This window comes from Pogoniulus pusillus, chromosome 4 (assembly GCF_015220805.1).
Source record: "Pogoniulus pusillus isolate bPogPus1 chromosome 4, bPogPus1.pri, whole genome shotgun sequence".
In the NCBI taxonomy this organism is placed as follows: domain Eukaryota; kingdom Metazoa; phylum Chordata; class Aves; order Piciformes; family Lybiidae; genus Pogoniulus; species Pogoniulus pusillus.
Genome location: NC_087267.1, coordinates 46,693,955 through 46,718,854, shown reverse-complemented (window position 1 = coordinate 46,718,854; position 24,900 = coordinate 46,693,955). Strand labels below are relative to the sequence as shown.

Genomic DNA, 24,900 nt, shown 5'->3' with positions numbered 1-24,900 from the left:
TCTGCCTGACAGGGTTGATCAAATTGGTGCTGTCCCTGCTCTGCCTGGTTGGGAGGGGGGTTGGACAAGGTGATGGCCAAGGGTCCCCCTTCCACCCCCATGCCATCTGCGGTGGCTGAGCGCTGCAGAGCCTTTCCTGGTAGAACCAGGCTCAGGCTTCTTGGACTGAGGCTTCCCAGCTGACAAACCACTTGGCCAGTTCAGGAGAGCCAGGGAACTACTGGAAGAGGCCTGTGGAGGCTCTGAGGACAATTAAGGGACTGGAACATCTGTCTGAGGAGGGAAGGCTGAGAGCCCGGGGGCTGTTGAGCCAGGAGAAGAGCAGCCTGAGAGGGGATCTGCTTAGTGCTCAGCAAGAGCTAAAGAGTCCAGGGGAGAAAGAGGATGGGGTCAGTCTTGTCAGTAAGTGCCTATTGACAGGACAAGGGGCACAAACTGGGACCCAGAAGGTTCCATCTGAACAGGAGAAACTTCTTATGAGGGTGATGGAGCTCTGTACCAGGCAGCCCAGAGGTTGTGGAGTCTCCTCCTCTGGAGATATTCCAAACCCACCTGGCTGTTGTGATCCTGGGCAAGCAGCTGCTGAAGCAGTGGACAGGATTGTGTCCAGAGGTCCCTTCCAACCTGTGCTTCTGTCATTCCCAGCTGTTCTGGGGCAGCATTTAGCAGTGCAGAAGCTGCTGCAGGTAGCTGTGTCTCAGGCTTGTGCTTACCTACAGCTTGCTGGCTTGCTGCAGCCACCCTCTAGTGCCCACACCCAGACAGAGCACTTGCTTCAGGCAGCACTGAATTACCCTTGTTCCTCTGGCTGCTCCACAGGGCATGGAGCTCTCTCTCTCGACTAACAGGTTCTGCTCTTTCTTTGGAGTGAGCCTCAAGCTCCTCTGGCTGGGATCTTGCAGCCTGAAGCCATCCTGCTGTTGGGTGTCAGAGGGTCAGTGAGCAGCAGGCTTTGTGCTTACCTGTAGTGAGGACAAAGTGCCAGGGGAACCAGCGAGATGGAGCTGTGGAAGATCTTCAGCATGAGAGAGAGCCTGGAAGGGATTGCCCAGGGAGGTGGTTGAGGCCCCATGGCTGGAGGTGTTTAAGGCCAGGCTGGTTGAGGCTGTGTGCAGCCTGCTCTAGGGTAGGGTGTCCCTGGGCATGGCAGGAGGTTGGAACTGGCTGCTCCTTGTGCTCCCTTCCAACCCTGCCTGATTCTATGATCTTCCTCCTGCACCGAGCTGCTGCGCCTGGCCAGGTAGGGACACTGGGGAAGGGCTGATCCTGCCCTTCAGCCGTAGCTGGGCTGAAGGGGAACTGGGGCTCACCACATCTTGTTGGCAGAGAGATGTTGCTTCTGTTCTTCTCCCTCCCTTCATGAGGGGCTTTTAGCACTTCCTCCTCCCAGGACCTGGTTCCAGGAACCGTTCACCTTTCCATTTTTAATCCACTGGGGCCTGTAGTGCCAGACTGAGGAGAGCAACCATGTCCAGGCAAGATCTCCCTTGCCCTGTGCTTCCTTTCTTGAGCTCCTTCATCCTCCACATCAAACCGAGCCTTTCCAGAGCCTTGTGGCTCAGAGTTCAGCAAGCGCTAAAGGGTGGGGGAGGGCAAGAGGATGAAGCCAGACTCTTGTCAGTGGTGCCCAGTGACAGGAAAAGGGGCAGTGGGCACAGATGGGACCCCAGGAGGTTTGGCCAGCAGAAACTTCTTTGCTGTGAGGGTGGTGGAGCCCTGGAGCAGGCCACCCAGAGAGGCTGTGGAGTTTCCTTCACCCCAGAGATTCCAAACCTACCTGCTTTATCAGGGAGATGGAACTGGACCATCTGCAGTGGTCCCTTCCAGCCCCCATCATGCTGGGATTCTTCCCTGCCTGGGGGCAACACAGAGCAAAGCTGCTTTGTGCTCTGGCTGTGGGGCAGGAAAGCCAAACTCCTCCAGGCCGAGAGAGCAGCTTGGTGCTGAACACAAAGTCTTCCCCTGAGAGCAGAGAGTGGGGGAAGGAGTGGGGTGAGAGCTTCTAGGTTTTTATGGGTCCAGTCTGTCCTCTCAGTCATCCTCTACACAACCTTCTTGCATTCTTTTATTAAAAAAAGAGAGAGAGAGAGGACCAAAAAGGGGAGAACCATGTCCTACACACCCAGACATGTGGCTTAGCTTACAGAGGTCATCTTCTGGGTGCCTGTTTACCAGAGCTACCATAAATAAAGAGCTTTTTTGTTCCTATGTCCTGGCATCTGGCTATTTACAGAGCTTCCAGGCACTGGGCTTGCTCTCCAGTCCTCCCAGCAGCAAACATCGTACCAAGAGGGAACAGGAGCAGCTTCAAGCCTAGAGTGGAGGTTCCCTACCCCCACGGCTCACAGCCATGTCCCCTCTGCAGTGAGGAATGCAGCTGGGGCTGTGGCCCTGGGTTGCTCCTCACCTTCAAGTAAAAGGCTTTGATTTTCCTTATTATTGTCTCCTCTCCAGTAAATCAGCTAAAGCCAAGGCAGCAACACAAAAGCCTAAGGCTGAGGGAGCCTCTGCCCTGCAGGCAGCACCAGAGCTCCAGCAGCAGCTGTGCTGGCCACCTCCAAACAGTTCCTATGTACAGAGCAAGAGCCAACCCTTCCCACTGCCACCAGATCTCTGCAGGGCTCCTGTGTGCAGCACCTCAGCCCAGCAGGACAGTAGGTAGGGTTGTCCTGCAGAGGACCAAGATGCCCAAACTGCTGGTGTGGGGCCTGGGGAGGAGCTGAGCTGTAGCCTTGCTGCATCACCTGCAACAAAAAGATGTGGCCTGGGTTAGTGCTTTGCTCCCCTCCTCCCTCACCGCTTGCAGAACTTCCCCAGGGCAGTTTCTGGTGGCTTTCCTCCTGCAGCTGGCCCTGAGTGCTGGGGAAGGTCCTGGTTGTGTTTGCAGGGGCTTGTAGCACCAGGACAAGGGACAATGGTTTGGAAGGAAATAAGAGTGATTGGCATTGGAATGGGCTGCCCGGGGAGGTGGTGGAGTCACTGTCCCTGGAGGTGTTCAAGCAAGGACTGGATGAGGCACTTAGTGCCATGGCCTGGTTGATTGGCCAGGGCTGGGTGCTAGGTTGGACTGGATGAGCTTGGAGGTCTCTCCCACCCTGGTTGGTTCTGTGACTCTAAGGGAAGATTTCTGTTGGATGCTGGGAAGGAATTCTTGACTGTGAGGGTGGTGGAACACTGAACAGGTTCCCAGAGTGGTGGTGGAGGCCCAATCCCTGGAGACACTCAGGGTTAAACTGGGGCCTGAGGAAGCTGATCTAGCTGTAGGTGTCCCTGCTCACTGTGAAGGGGTGGGCCTGGATGGCCTCCCAGGGTCCCTTCCAATCCCATTCATCCTCTGATTCTGCGGCAGGAGCAGGACCACACCTCCCTGCCCACCCCTTGCAGACAACTCGGGAGCAGCCCCTGGCTCTCTGAAGTCGATCCCAAGCTCCTGCCCTTACCAGTAGCTTCGTCTAAACGGAGCAGCCACCTTCTGCAGTGTCCCAAGGAAAGTGCTGACGTCAGCCACCAGGATTCCTCTGCTTTCCAGGAGCTCCCTGCTGCAGTTGGGCTTCTCTGCAAAGGGAGGAGCACCACCGTGAGGTGAACAAGCAAAGAGGCTGTTCTCAACCCCACCGCTGCCAGGTCACCACTCAATCACAGCCCTCAGCACCACATCTACACAGCTTTAACCCCCTCCAAGGATGAGAACTCCACTGCTGCCCTGGGCAGCCTGGTCCAGACCTTGACAAGTATCAAGGGGAAGAAATTGTTCCTCATGTCCCACCTAAACATCCCCCTGGGCAACTTGAGGGCATTTCCTCTTGTCCTGGCTCCAGGGAGCTTTCAGGGAGCTGGACAGAGCCAGAAGGTCTCCTCTCAGCTTCCTTTGCTCCGGGCTGAACAACCCCAGGCCCCTCAGCTGCCCCACCAGACCCTTCAGTAGTTTCATTAGAATCATAGAATGGTTTAGGTTGGAAGGGACCTCAGAGGTCATCCAGTTCCAATCCCCTGCCATAGGCAAGGACACCTCTCACTAGAACAGGTTGCTCAAGGCCTCATCCAACCTGGCCTTGAATACCTCCAGGGGGGGAGCAGCCACAACCTCCCTGGGCAACCTGTGCCAGTGTCTCACCATTGCCTTTCTCTGGACTCACTCCAGCACCTCAATGTCCTTCTTGGAGTGAGGGTCTCAAAGCTGAACCCAGTGTTCAAGATGTGACCTCCCCAGTACCCAGTGCAGGGAGATGATCCTAGTCCTGGTCCTGCTGGCCACACCATTACTGATCCAGGCCTGGATGCTGGTAGCCTCCATGGCCACCTGGGCACAGGCTGGCTCATCTTCAGCTGCTGTCAGCCAATCTCCTCAGGGACCTTTTCAACCAGGCACTTTGCAGCCCCTCTGCCCCAGGCCCCAAGCCTTCATGGGCTTGTTGTGACCCAAGTGCAGTAGCCACACTTGGCCTCACTGCACCTCCTCCAGCAGCTCCCAGTCCAGGGGCCCACCCTTACCTGTGAGGTACACGGCGAACCTGGCCCCGATGTGCTGCACCTGCAGGTTCAACAAGCACCTCAGGTACTCAGAGCTGGGACACTCTGCAGAGTCACAGGTGTGGAAGTGCAGCACCTCGATGAGATCAGCTCCTTGGCATGATCTGAGGATCAAATGCTTCTTGTGGGCATTAGTGTCCACCCTGCTGGGAAAGGTGAAGTGATGAAGGGACTTCATCCTGCTCTGCCCTCCAGGGAACAAGCACAAAACCCTAGAACCACAGAATCCTTTGGGTTGGGAGAGACCTTTCAGATCATTGAGTCTAGCACTTAACCCAGCACTGCTGGGTCCCCACTAGAACATGGCCCTCAGCACCACATCTACACAGCTTTTAAGCACCTCCACGGATGGAAACTGCACCACTGCCCTAGGCAGCCTGCCCCAGGCTTTGACAACTCTTCCCATGAAGAAATTGGTCCCCATGTCTAACCTAAACCTCCCCTGGGGCAACTGGAGGCCATTCCCTCTTAGCCTAACAGTTGTTCATCAGGAGCAGAGCCTTCCAGTTCAGGAGCTCCTGTTCAGCAGGAGCAGAGCCCAACTCTACCCTGGCTCCAGCCTCCTTACAGGGAGTTGCAAAGAGCCAGGAGGTCTCCCCTCATCAGCCTCCTTTGCTTCAGGCTGAACAGCTCTGGTTCCTTACAAGACCTGTGCTCTAGACTCTTTACCACCTTGGCTGCCCTTCTCTGGACATGCTCCAGTCCCTCAATGTCCTTCCTGGGAGTGAGAGGCCCAAAACTAAACTAGGATTCTAGGTGCTGGATGATGCAAAGAGATGATGGGACCTGCCTTTTCCCCACAGGTGGTTCTTCCAGCCTCCTGGGCTTACCCTGCACTAAATGCAGCTGGCAGCAGCCAGTGGCACTGTGAGGGCAAGGAGAGAGAAGGAGCCCTTGCTCCAGTCAGCTTACACATACTGGGAGCACTGGTTTGGCCTGAGGTAACTCCCTTGCCTGTAGCCAGTGTGGAGCTGTGGTTTGGGCTGGTGGTGGAAGCAGTGTTGCCATCACAGGGATGCTTCAGTTGCTGACCACTCACTCCACTCCACTAGCACCGAGGCTGGGGGTGCACAAAACCCAGGAGGTCTCTGAGCAACCTGTTCTAGGTGCAGCTGGTCCCTGCTGACTGCAGAGGGGTTGGACTAGATGACCCTGAAAGGTCACTTCCAACCCAGGCTTTGATTCTAGTAGCAAACAGCAGCAGGAGAAGTTCTGGTCTTCACGACAGGGTTCGACTTTTCCACCCAACCAAACTCAGGCTTTGATTCTAAGTAGCAAACAGCAGCAGGAGAAGTTCTGCTCTTCACTACAGGGTTTGACTTTTCCACCCAACCAAACTCAGGCTTTGATTCTAAGTAGCAAACAGCAGCAGGAGAAGTTCTGTTCTTCACTACAGGGTTTGACTTTTCCACCTTGGTGGTTCTCCACATTTCAAAATCACCTCCTTGCTCCCTCAGATCCCACATGTGATGGGATAGAAAAAAAAACAGCAAAGAGATGGTGAGGAAGAGGTCCAGGAAGGTTCCTCAAGCTGCCAGGGTGGGCGTGTGCCAGGGCTGGTGGGAAGGAAACTGTTTGCAGAGGCAGCTTTTGGAGCGTGCAGCTCCTCAAAGGACATTTGAGCCTCTTCTGAAGGCCCTTTTAGGTTCTAACACTCACAGAGAGCATCTCTGCCAAAAAGAGGCAGGAGCTGCCTTATGGAGCTCCAGCAGGGTGCAGGAAGCAGCTGCCAGAGCTCTGCTTCATCCAGGACCACATGCAAGACAACCTTTCAGGCCATCTGATCCTCCCCAGGTCCTGCTGCTGCATCTCTCACAGGTATGACACTATCAAGCTCACTAGTGCCCAAATGCTGACCTCCAGCAACTCCAGACTTGAGGCAAAGGCTCAAGAAAAGCTCCTGCTTTAAAATAAAGACCTTCCAATTCCACTTGCAAGAGGGCAAAATCCAACCAGAGGAACCTCACTCACCCCACGTCCCTGCTCTGAGTGCACTGAATGGGTCACCACACTTGTTTGGGTTGGAAGAGACCTTTTAAGATCATCAAGTCCAAGTGCTGCAGCAGGCACATCCTTGCTGCAGTGATGAGGACAGCAGGGATGAAGGAGCTGCCACTGCAGAGCCCTTACCTGCCATCTTCTCTGAGCTTCTTGCTCTCCTTGTAGTGAAGGAGCCACTTCCACCTCCCACTTCTGTTCAGCTTCTCCAGCACCTCCACCACCTCTTTCAGTTGGCCTGGGGAGACAGCAAGAGCCAGAGGGTGACTGAGGGTGGAAGAGGTGGCTAAGGGCTTCTGGCCCAGGGGAGACAGCAAGAGCCAGAGGGTGGCTGAGGGTAGAAGAGGTGGTTGAGGGCTTCTGGCCCAGGGGAGACAGCATGTGCTAGAGGGTGGATGAGGGTGGCAGAGGTGGCTGAGGGTTTCTGGCCCAACCCATGCTCAAAGTTGAGCCACAGGAAGTTGCTCAGCACTTTATTTAGGTGAGGCAGGAGATACTGGGGCTTGAAGCATCCAGGTCTAGTGGAAGGTGACAGGAGGGTTGGACTACAGGTTCCTTCCAACTCCAACCATTCCATCATTCTATGGAGACTCACAACCTGGGTTGTGAAACTGGGATCCTGTCCTGGTGTAGTTTTTCCCCCTTAATATCTAAAAGGAGAAGTGCCACTTGTCCCTGTCACCTCCTGTCCCATCACTGTGTACCCCCAGGAGGAGCACAGCTCAGTTTTCTCTCTGCTTCCCATTGGGGAGCTGAAGATAGCAACAAGGTCTACTCTTTGTCCACCCCTCTCCTGGCTGAATGTCCTTGTACAAGCCCTGCCTCAGCTTCTGAACACTGTGGTGGTCCTCTTAGATGTTTTGAGGAGCCCTGATAGCAACCTATAACCCAGATGGAGTCCACAAGTGTCAAACAGAGGGAAAGAATTGTCCCTACTAGAGCAGGAGCAGAGGACACTGAAGTTGCCAAAGCAGTGGGCAGGGCCAGGAGCTGGCAGGGTGCTGAGAAGCCACAGCGAGACTCACCCAGCGTCACCGTTTCCAACACCTCCTTGTCTGACACCACGAAGCCCCCAGCATGAAACAGCTCCTGGTAGATGTGACCAGTGAGATCCTCAGGGCTGTCCACCCCAGCAAAGACCACGTTTGGACAGTGCTTCAGCTTCAGCAAGCATGGCACCTGCTCAGGGAAGAGAGGTTTTTACACACCAGCTGCAGTTCAACAGCGCCTGCAACTCCTATTCACTCCTGAGAGGCCTGGAGACCCTTTGAAATCACCCCACCTCATCCTCTTCATCACCCCACCTCATCCTCTTCATCACCCCACCACATCCTCTATGAATCAAGCAGGTTGAAGGAGACCTCCAAGCTCAACCAGCCCAACCTAGCACCCAGCCCTATCCAATCAACCAGACCATGGCACTAAGTGCCTCAGCCAGGCTTGGCTTCAACACCTCCAGGCACAGCAACTCCACCACCTCCCTGGGCAGCCCATTCCAATGCCAATCACTCTCTCTGACAACAACTTCCTTCTAACATACAGCCTAGACCTGCCCTGGCACAACTTCAGGCTGTGTCCCCTTCTTCTGTTGCTGCTTGCCTGGCAGCAGAGCCCAACCCCCCTGGCTACAGCCTCCCTGCAGGCAGCTGCAGACAGCAATGAGCTCTGCCCTGAGCCTCCTCTGCTGCAGGCTGCACCCCCCCAGCTCCCTCAGCCTCTCCTCACAGGGCTCTGCTCCAGGCCCCTCACAGCTTTGTCGCCCTCCTGTGGACACCTTCCAGCACTGCAACATCTCTGCAATGGAGGAGCCCAGAACTGGACACAGCACTCCAGGGGTGGCCTGAGCAGTGCTGAGCACAGGGGCACAAGAACCTCCCTTGTCCTGCTGCCCACACTGCTCCTGACACAGCCCAGGATGCCACTGGCTCTGCTGCCCACCTGGGCACACTGAACTTTCCCTTCCACAAGCCAAGCTCAGCCTGACTCCTTTAAGCCAGCCTAGTCCAAGGGAGGTCTTTCAGAGACCAAAAGTGGAGCCAGAAGAGCAGCAGAAGTGACAGGCAGCATGGTTTTGACCAGCTCTCCACAAAGCACTGATCCTAAAGCTGAGAGAAGTATTCATGGAGCCTGACAGTGACATCTCCAGCTACAGACAGTGTCACCAAAAAAAAACCCACTTCAAAATAGATCCAAACTGAGGGCAGGAAAAGAAAGGGGCAGAGTCAAGCCTCACATTGTGGAGGTGTGAGGAGATGTCCTCGTTCCTGATGACGATGAGCAGCTTGTCAGCCTCTGGGTGGTTTCCTTCACAGAAGCTCAGAGGTTCCATCTCCACGTGGCCACTTTTCTTCAGCAAGGTCTGAAACAGAAATCCAGGGAGGAAGTTTGTATGGAGAATATTTGGTGCCTACAGGATGGGGCCAGACTCTTATCAGGGGTGCCCAGTGATAAGATAAGGGACAAAGGGCACAAATTGCAACCCAGGAGGTTCCAACTGAACCGAAGGAGAAACCTCTTTGCTGTGAGGGTGGTGGAGCCCTGGAGCAGGCTGCCCAGAGAAGTTGTGGAGTCTCCTTGTCTGGAGAGATTCCAACCCCACCTGGACATTGTGACTCTGGGCAAGCTGCTGGTGGTGCTGCTGCTTTAGCAGGGGGATTGGACTGGATGATCTCCAGAGGTCACTTCCAACCCCCACCATGCTGAGCTCCTGTGAGCACCACGCTTCACAACGGCAGTGCCACTGTGCTGGCACATACGTGCGTGGGGACAAGGAGAGTGGAACACGACACTGACCTCAGCCAGGCACCTGGTGTCAAGGGCACTCTGTGGTGTCTGCCTGATGTCAAAGGCACTTTGTGCTCCAGCCAGTGGTGCAGGAAGCAGCCATTTACCTTTGTCAGCAAAAGCCATACCATACCATGCTTGAGCATCCAACCATACCATGCTTGGCTGCATTGGAGCAGTAAACCACCCTCCAGAGACAGCAGCTCCACCACCTCCCTGGGCAGCCCATTCCAATGCCAATCACTCTCTCTGACAACAACTTCCTAACAACATCCAGCCCAGACCTCCCCTGGCACAGCTTCAGCCTCTGTCCCCTTCTTCTGTTGCTGCTTGCCTGGCAGCAGAGCCCAACCCCACCTGGCTACAGCCTCCCTGCAGGCAGCTGCAGGCAGCAATGAGCTCTGCCCTGAGCCTCCTCTGCTGCAGGCTGCACACCCCCAGCTCCCTCAGCCTCTCCTCACAGGGCCACAGCCCCTCACCAGCTTCCTTGCCCTTCTCTGGACACCTTCCAGCACCTCAACATCTCTCTGCAATGGAGAAGAACAGAACTGGACACAGCACTCCAGGGGTGGCCTGAGCAGTGCTGAGCACAGGGGCACAAGAACCTCCCTTGTCCTGCTGCCCACACTGCTCCTGAGCCAGCCCAGGATGCCATTGGCTCTGCTGCCCACCTGGGCACTGCTGCCTCAGCTTCAGCTCCTCTCTGCCAGCACCCCCAGGGCCCTCTCTGCCTGGCTGCTCTCAGCCACTCTGGCCCCAGCCTGTAGTGCTGCTTGGGGTTGCTGTGGAGGAGCCAAGTGCCATCAGTGCTGGGTTACACAGGCTTGCCCTGCTGCCCTCTGCTGTCCCCCGAGGGGCGCCCATCCCCCTCCAGTCTGGTGGGACCCGTCTTTACCTTGACTCGAGCAAAGAAGGGATCTTCACTCGTCTCCACCAGGTAGAACATCCCCGCGTGGCCGCAGGCCTCCTTGGCCAGGCTGTGCAGGCGGAACCGCAGGGCGCTGCACAGCTCCGCGATCAGCTCCTCGCAGGCTGCCATCCTCCCAGGCAGGGATGTGTCTGTCCACTTGCTGGTGGCCTCCCTGCGGGCTGGGACTGTCTCTCTGTCCTCACTCCCCACCTCAGCCCTGCCCAGCATCACCCTGTTGAGCTCTGCATACTCATCGAGGATGAGGGTGATGTCCCCCCGCGAGTCCTGCAGCTCACTGTTGTATCTGAGCTTGTTGAGGTGGAAAGGAGCTGCGTGGTCCTGGATGGAAGTGTGGGACCTGGGCCTGCTCCTTTCCTGGCAGAGGGTGTCCTGGCACAGGGCACAGGTGTCCCCACGCCAGCCTCTTCGCCGGGGCCAGCTGTGCCTGCTGGGCCACGTGTTCGAGGGCAGGATTGTCACCTGCAAAGGGCTCCTGCTGCGTGGGGAGGCTGAGATGGGGGCTTCTGGCACAGGCCATGTCTCAGACACCACCTGAGCAGAGGAGTCTTGAGGAAAGCTGGCTTTGGAGGTAGAGAAGGGTGGCTGCCCACTCCTCAGGACTTGGTTTAGCTTATCATGGAAACGGAGACACTCCATGTCCAGAGTGTGCTGGGTGACCTCCTTCACACCCCTCCCTGTGCCCGCCAGCGCCCGTAGCAAAGGAGCCTGCCCCACACAGTGGCTGCACCTCTCCGAAGCCTGCACATTCCCCACCCTCTCCTGGCACCACTTGGTCACCACGAAGTTCTGGTAGTCCTTGGTGACTCCCTGGCTGTCCCTAATACTGACATAGGGTGGGATGTGCCCACTGCTGCTTTCCCCTGGGCTGCTGGGCCAGTCCTCCTCAGCCCATGAGCCGTCCTGCTCCGCGTCCAGCGAGCTCCAGTCCTCGCTGGGGCCCTCTGTGCACACTGAGCTCCTGGAGGAGTCGTCACAGTTAGTCCTCATGCCTGCAGCATCCATGGACCTCCTGCTGTAGGAACCTCGGGCTGTAAGCAGGGATTGTGAAGTTCCCTCAGAGTACTCCTGGTCTGAGTTGCTGGATGTAGACCCAAACAGGTCTGCAGAGCCCAAGCCCACCTGTGGGTCTGTGCCACTGAGGAGCTGCCTTGGCCTCGGGAGCGCATCTGAAGTGTCCTCAGGATCAGGAAGCTCCAGGCTTTCTCCAGAGAGTTCCCTCTGCACATCCAAGGCCTGCATTGGGAAGGGGACAGTGGGGACTTCCCCCTCCCCCACCTCCATGCTGGCATGGTGTGGATCAGCAAACATGTTGGCTCCCTCAGCCCTGTGCTCGCCCTGGCTGCACGCAGACTGGGGCTCACTCGGTGGCTCCTCTAGAGATGGAAGACTGGCAAGAGGGATGCTGCCTCCTTCTTCTGCATCCTCAGGCAGGATGGGTTCCTTCTTAAGGCTCCCTCTTTGGCCCTCAGGGCTGGCACACACAGAGCAGGCACCTGCTGGCAGCTGTCCTATGCACCAGGACCATGGGGCACCATTCAGAGCCAGGATCACACTGGGGGAGCACACCTCAGGGTGCCCCCCAAGGACTGAGCCTGGCTGGATGCTGTGCTGACCTTCCTTGTGAGCATGAGGAGGGTAAGGAGGCATCAATCCTGGGTTGCCTGGCATGGACACATCCAGAGGGGAGCTCTCCACTGGCTCTGCCTGGCATGAACCCTTGTCCTTTTTCACCTCCTCTGCACTTTTGGGCTTTAAGGAACCACCTGAGCCTTCAGCAGCCATGCTCACCCCTGCAGCACCTACTTGCTCAGAGGACTTCTCATGCTGACACAGGATGGGACCCTGCTGCCTTTGTTCTGAGTGGTGATGGGGATCTGCATCTCCTCCACAGGGAGGAGGGACCTGCTGTGAGGGAGAAGCGGGAGCTGAGTGTCTGTGAACAGGGTCTGGGGAGCCCTGCTGCTGCCTGGGGTGCTCCTTCATGGCAGACATCTCCTCTGCCAAGGAGGAGGGTTCTGATTGCAGGAGGTGTGGCAGAGAGCTCTCTGGCTCCTGCAGTGTGTTAGCCATCAGCTTTGTGGTTGTTTTGTTGTTCTTGGGAGTCTTCTCTGCACTGAGGGACACATAATTGCTCTCTCCAGCTTCAGAGCCACCTGCTAAGGCTGTAGAGTGCAGGAAGCCCAAAGCCTGGCCACCACCTGCCCCTGAAGACCCATCCAGGACATCAGTGTGGTGGGCAGAGGGGCTGCTACACTCTCCTCCCACAGAAGCTTTCTTCCCTTCTTGGTTTGCTTCCCCAGCACTCAGCAAAGCGAGGTCAGCACAAACGTCACCTCCATGCTCCTGGGAGAAGCAGCTGCTCCCTCCCGGGTCACTCTGTGCTGGAGACTGGATGTCTGCCGTGACCTCCTGGCTCTCTGGAGCAGCTCCAGGATCTGCTGCTCCATCGAGAGCCAGCGGGCAGACAGAGCTGCTGGAGTCCGGGGCCAAGGTCTGCGCCAGCCCCTGGGCGCACAGCGAGCTCAGGCCAGCCGGGACAGCAGCTGTGCTCCCCGCAGGCGTCCACCTGCCCGCAGAGGGCGCAGCGCTCTCGTCCTGCCGCTCCAAGCCAGCCCCCAAGGGCTCCCCAGCAGGTCCCAGGCTACCTGCAATGCTGTCTGGCTGTGCCCCACAGAGGAGGCTTGGATCGGATGGCAACAGCAGCAGTCCCTTGCCACAAGGTGACTCCGCAGCGGCTGGACTGGCTGCATGTGCCAAACCAGAACCTTTTGTGGCCACACCTAAGGCCTCCCAGGGCTCTTGGAGTGCGGTCAGGCTTGGTGCCATCTCACCAGGAAGCCCTTGAGGGCCAGTCCCAGTCCCATCTGACAGTGCTGGCACTGATCTGCCTGAGCAGGGAGATGCTGAGGCTGGGAGGGTGGGCAGGGGGCCCTCTTCAGGAACATCAAGGTCCTTGAGATGTGCCAGCTGTGCTGGTTTCTGCTCGCCGTGTCCATGCTCCACGGGGGCATCACTGCTCTGAGAAAACACCAAGCCAGCAGGCTCCAGGACTGTGCTTGCACATTCAGAGTCCTCTTTCTCTTCTTTTCCCTCCTCCATCTCTTCCTCCTCTTTTTCAGGATGCCTAAAAGGGTCTTGTAACCTCCTGTCCCCAGCACTGGTTCCATCAGGCTCTGCACGTGTGGGACTAACTTCTAAGGGCAGCGCATCACAGACACACTCTTGGCCGTTGCTGGTGGCACTGCTGCTGTCCTCAATCTCCATACAGTGCCCAGCATCTTCCATGCTCTCCACATCCTCAGGAGGGTTGGCACAACCCCCTGCTCCTGCTGCCCACCTGCTCTCCTGCTGCTCTCCACATGCATCATTCCAGGGAGCTGTACTGGAATTCGGGGCTTGGCTGTGAGGTTCTTCTCTGCCCAGTGCAACTGGAGGCTTGCCAGCACTGCTGAGCTCATCAGGAGCCCTGGGGGTGATGGTGGCATCCAGCAAACCTTCCTTGGGCTGCTCCTCCTGAAATGACACAATTCAGAAGCTGATTTCTAAGGGAGACAAATGGAGCAACTGAGACAGCTGTGCAGGAGGACCTGGACATTTCAAATGCTCAGGCTTTGCAAGTACAACTCCACTCCAACAACATCTGAGGGTTGAATTTGTCTCTGAAGCAAGTCTAAGCTAAATCCTTACCCAGGGTGGGCCACCACCATCCTCCACTGTAGTCAGTAAGCAGAGTCCCACAGCCAGCCAGGGAAAGGTTTGGAAACTTTCTACCAGGTTTGAAATGGCTTCAAAATTAGACAAACCATGCAGGGGCCATCAGCTGATGGCCACAGGTAATGTATGTTATGCATGGGACAGCAACGTGCCCTCATAGCCAAGAAGGCCACTGCTCTCCTGGCTGCATGTGGACAGCAGGCCAAGGGAGGTTCTCCTCCCCCTCTTTTCTGCCCCACTGAGGCCACAACTGGAGTATTGTGTCCAGTTTTGGGCTCCCCAGCTCAAGAGGGACAGGGATACACCAGAGAGTGTCCAATGGAGGCTATGAGGATGATCACAGGCTCACGGGATGTTAGGGGTTGGAAGGGACCCAAGGAGATCATCCAGTCCAACCCCCCTGCCAGAGCAGGGCACTCCTATCTAACACAGAGCACAGAGGAACACAGCCAGACAGGCCCTGAAAGGCTCCAGAGAAGGAGATGATGAAGGGACTGGAACATCTGAAGCCTGGAGAAGAGAAGGCTTGGAGGAGACCTTGGAGTGGCCTTCCACTTCCTGAAGGGCCTACAGGAGGGCTGGGGAGGGACTACTGACAAGGTCATGTAATGACAGGATGAGGAGGAGGAATGGGTTTGAACTGGCAGAGAGGAGATTCAAAGTAGATGTTAGGAAGAAGTTCTTTGCAGTGAGGGTGGTGAGACACTGGCACAGGTTGCCCAGGGAGGTTGTGGATGCTCCCTCCCTGGAGGTGTTCAAGGCCAAGTTGGATGAGGCCTTGAGTGACCTGTTCTAGTGGGAGGTGTCCCTGCCTATGGGGGGAGGTTGGAACTGGCTGAGCTTTGAGGTCTCTTCCAACCTAAACCATTCTGTGAATTTCTGAGCTGACTATGGAATGACTTTTGGAATGGGCTGCCCAGGGAGGTGGTGGAGTCTCTGTGCCTGGAAGTGTTGAAGCCAAGCCTGTTTGAGGCACTTAGTGCCAATGTCTGGGTGATTGGCCAGGGCTGGGTGCTAGGTTGGACTGGATGATCCTGGAGGTCTCTTCCAACCTGCTTGGTTCTATTCTATTCTATTCTATTCTATTCTATTCTATTCTATTCTATTCTATTCTATTCTATTCTATTCTATTCTATTCTATTCTATTCTAACTGTCTGATGAGGGAAGGCTGAGAGACCTGGGGCTGTTTAGTCTGAGGAGGACTGAGAGAACTTATTAATGGTTACAAATATCTGAAGGGTGGGAGGCAAGTAGAAGGGGCCAGGCTCTTCTCAGTGCTGTCCTCTGACAGGACAAGGGACAATGGATACAAAGTGGAACACAGGAAGTTCCACCTCAGCTGAGGAAAAATTTCTTCACTGTAAGTGTGATGGAGCCCGAAGCACATTATGTGTGCTTGTATCACTCAAGCCCCAAGCTCTCACCTCAGTGACGGTTGAGATGTCATGCTCCTGCTCCTCAGGAATGACCACTGGCTGCCTGTCTTTCACAGCTAGGCCCTCAGCACGCTCAGCGAGCGAAAGGCTCTCAGGACAGCTTGTGGAGGAAGGCTTCTCCTGCTCCTCCTCACAGGGCAGCTCCCCTGAAGAAGATGATACCGTACTATCGACACCGCCAGGAGTCCCATCAGCATCAGTCTGAGAGTCTGCAGGGCTCTGCTCTGGGTGGCAAGGTCCCTGGCCACGTGTGCTGCGATCCAGAGAGCTGCTGGGAGTCTGGTCAGGGTCTGCCTGAGAGTCTGCAGGGCAGGTCTCCAACCCAAACCAGTCCTCACCATCGTCACTCAGCTCCAGGAACTCCCCAGTGCTGTTTATTGAGACGTACTTCTCGGGGTTGCTGTGCTCCACCACCTTCCTGGTGCTGCTCAGGAGCTGGCTGGGCTTGCTGTAGAAGAGAGCTACCCACATATGAAGTATCAGCTTCATTTCTTCCATATCATCAGGCAGATCAGGGTCCCAGGGCCTGGAAGGGAAAGCAAACGTGGCCTGAAACATCTTTATCTTCCCTCTGGTTGACTAACACATTTCCCAGCTCCTCCCAGTGCAGAGGGGCTTCAAATTCCCAGTTGCAGACATGGATCACTTGTGGAAAGGAGAGAGAAACTCATGCAGGACATGGGTGTGTGGCTCTAGGCACCAACTCTAGCTGCAGAGCCAGAGGAATTATAGAATGGCTTGGAAGGGGCCCTAAAGACCACCTAGTTCCAACTCCTCTGCTATGGGCAGGGACACCTTCCACTAGACCACATTGCTTAAGGCTTCATCCAACCTGGCCTTGAACACCTCCAGTGGAGGGGCATCCACAACCTTCCTGGGCAACCTGTTCAGTATCTCTCCTCTAGTCCAACTGCCCTGCCTCAAAGATCACACTGGGTGATTCTGTGCTCCACAACCTCCCTGGAGGTGTTGAAATCCAGGTTGGATGAGGCCTTGAGTGACCTGTTCTAGTGAGAGGTGTCCCTGCCAATGGCAGGGGATTGGAACTGGCTAATCCTTGAGGTCCCTTCCAACCTAAACCATTCTCTGACTGTATGAAGAGCACTCCAGAGGTCCTGCAGGAGACATGCCCTGCAGACATCCATCTTTCCAGACCAACTTACCCATGCAGGGCACGGATGACAGTTTTCTCCAGGGCATCATTGGTGTACCTGCTGTCCAAATTGAAGAGGTACTCTGCCTCCCAGTGGCATGTCACCTTCATGGACTCACCACAGATGTTGACTGTGTGGGACTTGGTGAAGTCCTCTCTCAACCTGGGGGTCAGCAGGCTGCTCCTGTGCCTCACTGCCACAGCCTGGAAGGGCCGCGGCGAGTGGCTGCTGTTATGCTGGTGCCGGAAAGGTAGGACCTTGCCAACCAGAGGTCCTGCTTGGCCGTGTCTAGTCTCATTTCTGGAGGGTGCTGGGCCAGGGTAGGGGGCACCTCTGGGCTGCAGATGTTTCCTTGAGTGCTCGGGCATCTGTGAGGCATAGGAGTGCTCGACAGAGATGAAGGAGTGCTTGTTCACCTCGGCAGCTTCTCGAGCCTCTCCCGGAGGCAATGGGTGAGGTTTTGGAGGCAAAGAGTGAGGTTTGGAGGGGCTGGGGCTCACCACGTTCTTCCTGCTGAAAATCCCAGAGCTCTTCTCACTGGGAACAGAGGCCAAGTCCTTTAAGTCTGTTTTTTCAGCAGGAGGAAGGCTGTGGTTGGGTGAAGCTGTGCTAGGAGAGGCGACTCCCTTTGCAAGCTTCTCTACCCTGTGGTATTCGTGGTCGGAAGCAACACGCAAGGATTTGTGCTTGCGCTGACGCTGCTGCTCCTTTAGGGGGTCGCTGGGGGGCGCAGTCATCCTCTCATTGTCCCTGGGGATAAATGAAGGGATACAGGAACCCAGAGCCAGATCAGCCAACAAGTTCAAGGCGTGGGACTCAAAGTCATTCCCTTTTGGATGGAAACCAAGATCAGCAACTCCGCCTGGGCGACTCTCGCTGTCTCGGCTGTCTGCTGCTTGGTGTGGGGAAGAAGCATCACTTGGGAGGACAGATGGCTCCTTCCACTCTGCAAGAGAAAGGCACAGTCAGAGAACAAGCTATGTCCACACAGCTCTCTGCCTTGTGGAAAGGTTCCAAGTGAATTCCAGTTTGGCAGGAAAAGGTGTCCCTCCCAAGGTGGAATGTGCACCACCTCCGTGCTCATGCAGATCACAGCTACAATGACACGATCACAGGAGCTCAGCAGAGGTTGGAAGGGACCTCTAGAGATCACCTGGTCCAACCCTCACCCTGCTAAACCAGATACATCTAGACCAGGTTGCACAGGAATGTGTCCAGGTGAGTTCTGAAAGTCTCCAGAGGAGATTGCACAGCCTCTGCAGGCAGCCTGGGCCAGTGCTCTGCCAGCCTCACAGGAAAGAGTTCTCTCCTTAAAGCCGAGTGAAGCCTCCTGTGTTCTAGCTTGTGCTTGAAGGAACTGGGGGTGTGAGGCCTTCAGAAGAGGAGGCTGAGGAGACACCTCATTGCCCTCTACAACTTTCAGTGTCTGAAGGGGGCCTAGGAAAAGTTGGGGAGGGACTTTTTAGTCTGTAAGGGAGTGCTGAGCACCCAGCCCTGGCCAATCAACCAGACCATGGCACTAAGTGCCCCAGCCAGGCTTGGCTTCAACACCTCCAGCCACAGCCACTCCACCACCTCCCTGGGCAGTCCATTCCAGTGCCAATCACTCTCTCTGCCAACAACTTCCTCCTAACATCCAGCCCAGACCTCCCCTGCCACAGCTTCAGGCTGGGTCCCCTTGTTCTGTTGCTGCTTGCCTGGCAGCAGAGCCCAACCCCACCTGGCTACAGCCTCCCTGCAGGCAGCTGCAGGCAGCAATGAGCTCTGCCCTGAGCCTCCTCTGCTGCAGGCTGCATCCCCCCAGCTCTCTCAGCCTCTCCTCACAGGGCTCTGCTCCAGGTCCCTCCCCAGCCTTGCTGCCCTGCTCTGGACACCTTCCAGCACCTCAACATCTCTCTGCAATGGAGCCCAGAACTGCACACAGCACTGCAGGGGTGGCCTGAGCAGTGCTGAGCACAGGGGCACAAGAACCTCCCTTGTCCTGCTGCCCACACTGCTCCTGAGACAGCCCAGGATGCCATTGGCTCTGCTGCCCACCTGGGCACTGCTGCCTCAGCTTCATCTGTTCTCTCCCAGCACCCCCAGGGCCCTCTCTGCCTGGCTGCTCTCAGCCATTCTGGCCCCAGACTGCAGTGCTGCTTGGGGTTGTTGTGGCCAAAGTGTAGAACCCTGCCCTTGGCCTTGTTCAGTCTCATCCCCTTGGCCTCTGCCCACCCATGCAGCCTGGCCAGGTCCCTCTGCAGGGCTCTGCTACCCTCCAACAGCTCCACAGCTGCTCCTAGCTTGGTGTCACCTGCAAATTACTGCTGCTGGACTCAATCCTCTGGTCTAGGCCATCTATAAAGATGTTGACCAGGACTGTGCCCAGCACTGATCCCTGGGGCACACCACTAGTGCCAGCTGCCAGCTGGATGTGGCACCATTCAGCACCACTCTCTGTGCCCAGCCCTCCAGCCAGTTCCTGGCCCCTACAGTGATCTGCATAGCCTGTGATAGTCACATGCTGGTGAGAAGTGCCACGTTTCAGTAACATCTGGCAAGAAAAGACCAAGAAGAAGGGGTTGAGTCAAGGTGGCTAAGCTACTCTTCAATGCTTCCAACCTCACCAGGAAGGGGAAAAAGAAAGACCAGAGGTGGATCCCAGACAGGACATCAAAGCATGAGTTGGAAAACACATGACAAGTTAACAGAAAATGACTCTCTTGTTCCATCATTTAGTTTGGCACTGAAATACTGCCTCTCAGTTTAGGAGCACAGTCCTGGCCAGCACCTCCAGACACTCCATTCAGGGGCTGTCCAGGCTGCCTCTTAAATCTGCTGCAGCCTGCCATAGAATCATAGAATTGTTTGGCTTGGAAAAGAGCTCCAAGATCACAAAGTCTAACCTTCAGCCACAGCCATCAAACCATGTCCCACAGTGCCATGTCCACACGTTTCTTGAACACCTCCAGGAATGGTGACTCAAGCACATCCCTGGGTCTGCTAAGGCTGTGAAATGATGAGACTTAGAAGGGAAGAGACTAAAAATCTGACTAGGAGCAGAAGTGTTTTAGCTTTTCAAACATTCTAAGCCAAGAAAGCAATATGAAGGCTTAGGAAAGGACTTGGAAAAAAACCCAGAGTAGTCTGTAACATCCCATAATGGAGATTTGCACCATGAACTGGAAGCCTACAGGGTGTGGGGCAGCAGCACTCAGACCTCAGCACTGAATGCTGTAAGGCCCTTTGGCTTCTGTCAAATGTGCTGTTACCATCAGCTCTTTGCTGACTTGGTTCTGTAAGAATCACCAAACCCCAGCATAGTGGGGGGCTGGAAGGGACCTATTGAGCTCACTCAGTCCAAGCCTCCTGCTTTAGTGAGCTCACCCAGTCCAAGCCTCCTGCTAGAGCAGGGTCACCCACAGGAGGATGCCCAGCATCATAATGTCCAGGCAGGTTTGGAATCTCTCCAGACAAGAAGATTGCACAGCCTCTCTGGGCAGCCTACAGCAGGGCTGCACCACTCTCACAGAAAGAGGTTTCTAGTGATGAAAGCTCCTGGGTTCCAGTCTGTGTCCATTACCTCTTCTCCTGTCACTGGGCAGCACTGAAAAGAGTCTGGCTCCACCCTCTTGCTGCCCACCCTTTAGTTCTGAGCACTGAGCAGATCCTCTCCCGGGCCACTCCCTTTCAGGCTCAACAGCCCCAGGGCTCTCAGCCTTTTCTCTTCAGAGATGCTCCAGGCCCCACAGCATCTCTGGAACCTCTGCTGGATTCTCTCCAGTAGATCCCTGTCTCTCTTGAAATGAGCACCACAGAGCTGAACTCAGTAGCCCAGCTGCAGCCTCACTAGGGCAGAGCAGAGGGGAAGAACCTGTAACCAGTAGGATCAGTGCAGCATAATTTGGACCTGGCAACTTGCTGTCCAGCAGCACTCCAAGGTCCTTCTCCCCAGAGCTACTTGCCAGCAGGTGAAGCCCTCAGCTGCACTGGTGTGGGGGCTGTTCCTCACCAAGGACAGACAAGATCTGCACAGGGAACAGCACTCTTACCACTTTCTCCTTGCTTTTTAGCTGGAGCTTTCCAAGGGCCATTGGTGACACTTTTCACCCCCTTGCTTTTCTCTGCCTTCCTAAGGGTCTCAGCCACCCTTTTGACAGCTGGGTTCTTCTGTGCCTTTTGTCTCTTTGCTTCCAAGCCAGGATCACTGGGGGCTGAAGTTTCCTTCTGAAGAGGTTCAGAGTGTGTTTTGTGCACAAATTCTGCAGACAGGACCTCTGCACCTAGGGCAGGAAAAAGGGAGGATTGTTTTGAGAGCTGTCCAGATTAAAAAGGAGTCGTTGCAAACTTTCCACTTAAGGAATGTGGGAGGACTGGTGGAGGAGTGATTGACAGCCTCCAACCACAAAGGCCTCTTTTCCTCACCTAAAACAGGTGTTCTTCACTGATAAGTCACATTAATTCCTGCCTGGCACACTTGAACACTGAGGGTACTTATTTACCTGGCCAGGAGAACCTCTCCTAGATCCATCAGCAACAGACCTTTAGCAACATGTCCCAGGGCAGATCTCCATGAAGTGTGAAGGAGAGCTGACAGGGCAGCCCATTTCCACAGTTGCTGCCTCTACCTGTGATGTATGCAAGTGCCAGGAGAGGTTCTTTTAGATGCTTTCAGTCACATTTCACCACCAAGGCTGGATTCATCTTGGCCCACTCTGAATGTCTCTACAGATGACATGTGAGAGAGTGATTGGCATTGGAATGGGCTGCCCAGGGAGGTGATGGAGTCACTGTGCCTGGAGGTGTTCAAGCAAAGCCTGGATGAGGCACTTAGTGCCATGGTCTGGGTGACTGGCCAGGGCTGGGTGCTAGGTTGGACTGGCTGAGCTTGGAGCTCTCTTCCAACCTGCTTGATTCTATGATTCTATGAAATCAGGTGAAAGCTCAAAAGGGTAGGGTTAGCTTATCCTCCACAGTGATATAAAAGCCCTCAGAGGACAATTTATGCCACTGAGACAGTTCACATGAGCAGCTCAAGCCTGACACCAGCTTTCAGAAAACTACTTTGGGTGGGATTGGTCTCAAACTTCTTGTTTCTTTAAGGCAACAGTAAGAAAGTTGACTCAGGAGTCACAACATGACCCCATAGAGTGGCCACAGCTTGGGAAACTGCTCCTTTTGACAGTCCATGGACAGGAGATGTCATAACCATGACCTGGGTGATGCCCTGTTGCACAGTCACCCATAAATGTTGATTGGATAGGGCTGGGTTGGACTGGATGATCTTGCAGGCCTCTTCCAAGCTGGTTGGTTCTATAAGCAAAGGAAAGCAAAGGCATGGACTGTTGCACCAAGCTTCAGGCACCTTTGCTGAAATCCACACTGATAGCACTGGGCTGCTTCCCAGGTGGAGCAAGACACTGTGGAAACATCACCACAGGCCTGTTTCACAGAATCCCAAGTTGGAAGTGGCCTCAAGGATCATCTTGCCCAACCTCTTGGCAAAAGCACTGTCTAGGCATGACAAAGCCCATCAGAGCATCTGGTGCTGGGGAAGCCAGTGCTTCCCTGAGACAATCTCACTGGCTCATCTGGGAGCTCTCAGGAGATGCCTGCTTGCTCTGAGCACCCTGGGAGATGGTAAGGGGACATGATGAACCCTCTGTATCCCAGCTAGAAGCAGGAGGTGGACACTGATGAACCCTCTGTATCCCAGCTAGAAGCAGGAGGTGGACACTGATGAACCCTCTGTATTCCAGCTAGGAGAAACAGGAGGAGGACACTGATGAACCCTCTGTATCCCAGCTAGGAGAAACAGGAGGTGGACACTGATGAACCCTCTGTATCCCAGCTAGAAGCAGGAGGTGGACACTGATGAACCCTCTGTATCCCAGCTAGGAGAAACAGGAGGAGGACACTGATGAACCCTCTGTATCCCAGCTAGAAGCAGCAGGAGGACACTGATGAACCCTCTGTATCCCAGCTAGGAGAAACAGGAGGAGGTCACTGATGAACCCTCTGTATCCCAGCCAGGAGAAGCAGCAGGAGGACACTGGTGAACCCTCTGTGTCCCAGCTAGGAGAAGCAGCAGGAGGTCACTGATGAACCCTATGTACCCCAGCCAGGAGAAGCAGCAGGAGGACACTGATGAACCCTCTGTGTCCCAGCCAGGAGAAGCAGCAGGAGGACACTGATGAACCCTCTGTGTCCCAGCCAGGAGAAGCAGCAGGAGGACACTGATGAACCCTCTGTGTCCCAGCTAGGAGAAGCAGCAGGAGGTCACTGATGAACCCTCTGTATCCCAGCTAGGAGAAGCAGCAGGAGGACACTGGTGAACCCTCTGTATCCCAGCCAGGAGAAACAGGAGGAGGACACTGATGAACCCTCTGTGTCCCAGCTAGGAGAAGCAGCAGGAGGTCACTGATGAACCCTCTGTGTCCCAGCTAGGAGAAGCAGCAGGAGGTCACTGATGAACCCTCTGTGTCCCAGCTAGGAGAAGCAGCAGGAGGACACTGATGAACCCTCTGTGTCCCAGCTAGGAGAAGCAGCAGGAGGACACTGATGAACCCTATGTACCCCAGCCAGGAGAAGCAGCAGGAGGTCACTGATGAACCCTCTGTGTCCCAGCCAGGAGAAGCAGCAGGAGGTCACTTACCTCTTTTCCTTTTGTGTGGAGACTGCAGATTGGCTAACTTAAGCATGGGCTCACTGGAACTGGTCATGTTCCCTGTTTTTTTAGGAAAAGCCATATTGAGCTTCTTCCTGGTTGCTTTCCTGTTCCTGCTACTGTCCCCCAGAGGATGCATTTGCATCTTGAGGGGTGACCATTTCTTCCTGGTGCTGGTCACAACAGCTCTGCTGGATTTCCTCCTGCTCTGCTGTACCCACAGCTTGCTGGCTGGGGTGACATCTTTTGTGGGTCCTTCTCCACTCTGCTCCAGGCCCACTGTTGAATTTTCACTCCTGGCTTTTGTTTCTGCTGCTGTGTTGAGAGGAACAGAGCTTGGTGGCCCAGCTGAAGAGAAGTCCATTTTACAATCTGTCTCTGAATGGTAGGAAAGAGACTGAGCAGCATCAGTCAAACATCCTAAAACAGCTGACAATTCCAGAGTGTAGCTGCTGGGGTCAGAGAGGTAATGCTGGAGCTGGGAGAAGGACTGCCCAGGGTGTTTCCTGAAGGGATTAGTCCATTCATCCTCAGTTGGTGGGAGGAGAGAAGAAAGAGGAACCTCATTGCTCTGGCCAGAGGTGGGCTTTGCATTTTGACTGAGCTTTGTGTACTCCTGGAAGTGCTGTTTGATACAGGTGTTGGTAGCAGCTCTGTCCCCACACGAAGAACTGGTAGCTTTCTGTAATGCATAGCGAAGTCCTGGCAAGACTGAGGCTATCTTCAAAGAGATGTTGCCATCATCACGACCTTCCCTTTCATCTTTAAGATCCTGCTTTCCAGCTGCAAAAGGGAAAAGGGTAACATTTTACTCAGGACAGGATTAAATTCCCCAAAGCACTCCCAACATTACACTTGAAGAGAATGTGAAAGCTCCAGAAGTCAGCCTACAAAAAGCAAGCCCCAGGGGTGATGTCCTGGTAACTGCTAAAGGTAAGAAGGAATTGCCTGTGGGGATGAGAAGTGGATTAAACCAAGACAAAAGAGATTGATGTTGCAGCAGTTAGCCCTGTTCTGCAGGAAGCTACACAGAATCAGAGAATCACTTCAGTTGGGAAAGACCTTTAAGATCATCAGGTCCAACCATTCTCCAGCTCTACCAAGTCAAGTGCTGAACCATGTCCCTCAGCACCACAACTCTGAGTAGGGCTGGGTGCTAGGTTGGACTGGATGAGCTTGGAGGTCTCTTCCAACCTGGCTGTTTCTATGATTCTGCAGCTTGTAAACCCCTCCAGGGATAGGGCTTCAATCACCTCCTTGGGCAGCCTGTTCCAGTGTTTGTGGACCCTTTCAGTGAAGAAGTTTCTTCTAACATCCAACCTAAATCTCCCCTGGCACAATTTCAGGCCATTTCCCCTTGTCCTGTCACTTGATACTAGGGAGAAGAGATCAACCCCTAGCTGGGTCCAGCCTCCTTTCAGGGAGTTGTAGAGAACCAGAAGTCTTCCCCTCAGCCTCCTTTTCGCCAGGCTGAACAACTCCTAGGTCCCTTTTCATATGCCTTGTGTTGTTTATATCCCACTTCAGATACAACTTCCAGCAGTTCCATTTCTACCTGCTGGAGTCAGTGTGGGTGGTCTGGAGTGGGGTGGGGAATACAAACTTTCAGAACATCTGGGGATGGTATAAATAAATAACATACCATAGAATCAACCAAGTTGGAAGAGACCTCCAAGCTCAGCCAGTCTAACCTAGCACCCAGCCCT

General features: G+C 55.0%; 1 protein-coding gene across 4 annotated transcripts in view; it reads right to left on the bottom strand.

Annotated features, from left to right (window-relative positions):
* Positions 1 to 2,052: 2,052 nt before the first annotated feature.
* TASOR2 (transcription activation suppressor family member 2) overlaps positions 2,053 to 24,900 on the bottom strand; it is a 45,830-nt gene continuing 22,982 nt past the window's right edge. Inside the window, exons 14-24 of one of the 4 annotated variants that reach the window (XM_064142758.1) lie at positions 23,183 to 23,977; positions 20,580 to 20,810; positions 16,558 to 17,494; positions 15,383 to 15,920; positions 10,208 to 13,756; positions 8,762 to 8,887; positions 7,554 to 7,707; positions 6,661 to 6,766; positions 4,492 to 4,676; positions 3,441 to 3,555; positions 2,053 to 2,744 (exon numbers count right to left, since the gene is read on the bottom strand). In XM_064142758.1, the coding sequence (XP_063998828.1) occupies positions 2,741 to 2,744; positions 3,441 to 3,555; positions 4,492 to 4,676; positions 6,661 to 6,766; positions 7,554 to 7,707; positions 8,762 to 8,887; positions 10,208 to 13,756; positions 15,383 to 15,920; positions 16,558 to 17,494; positions 20,580 to 20,810; positions 23,183 to 23,977 (6,740 nt within the window). In that variant the 3' untranslated portion in view covers positions 2,053 to 2,740. Of the gene's footprint in view, positions 2,745 to 3,436; positions 3,556 to 4,491; positions 4,677 to 6,660; positions 6,767 to 7,553; positions 7,708 to 8,761; positions 8,888 to 10,207; positions 13,757 to 15,382; positions 15,921 to 16,557; positions 17,495 to 20,579; positions 20,811 to 23,182; positions 23,978 to 24,900 lie in introns of those variants that run through there. The other 3 variants (XM_064142759.1, XM_064142761.1, XM_064142760.1) reach the window with 3 other exon arrangements.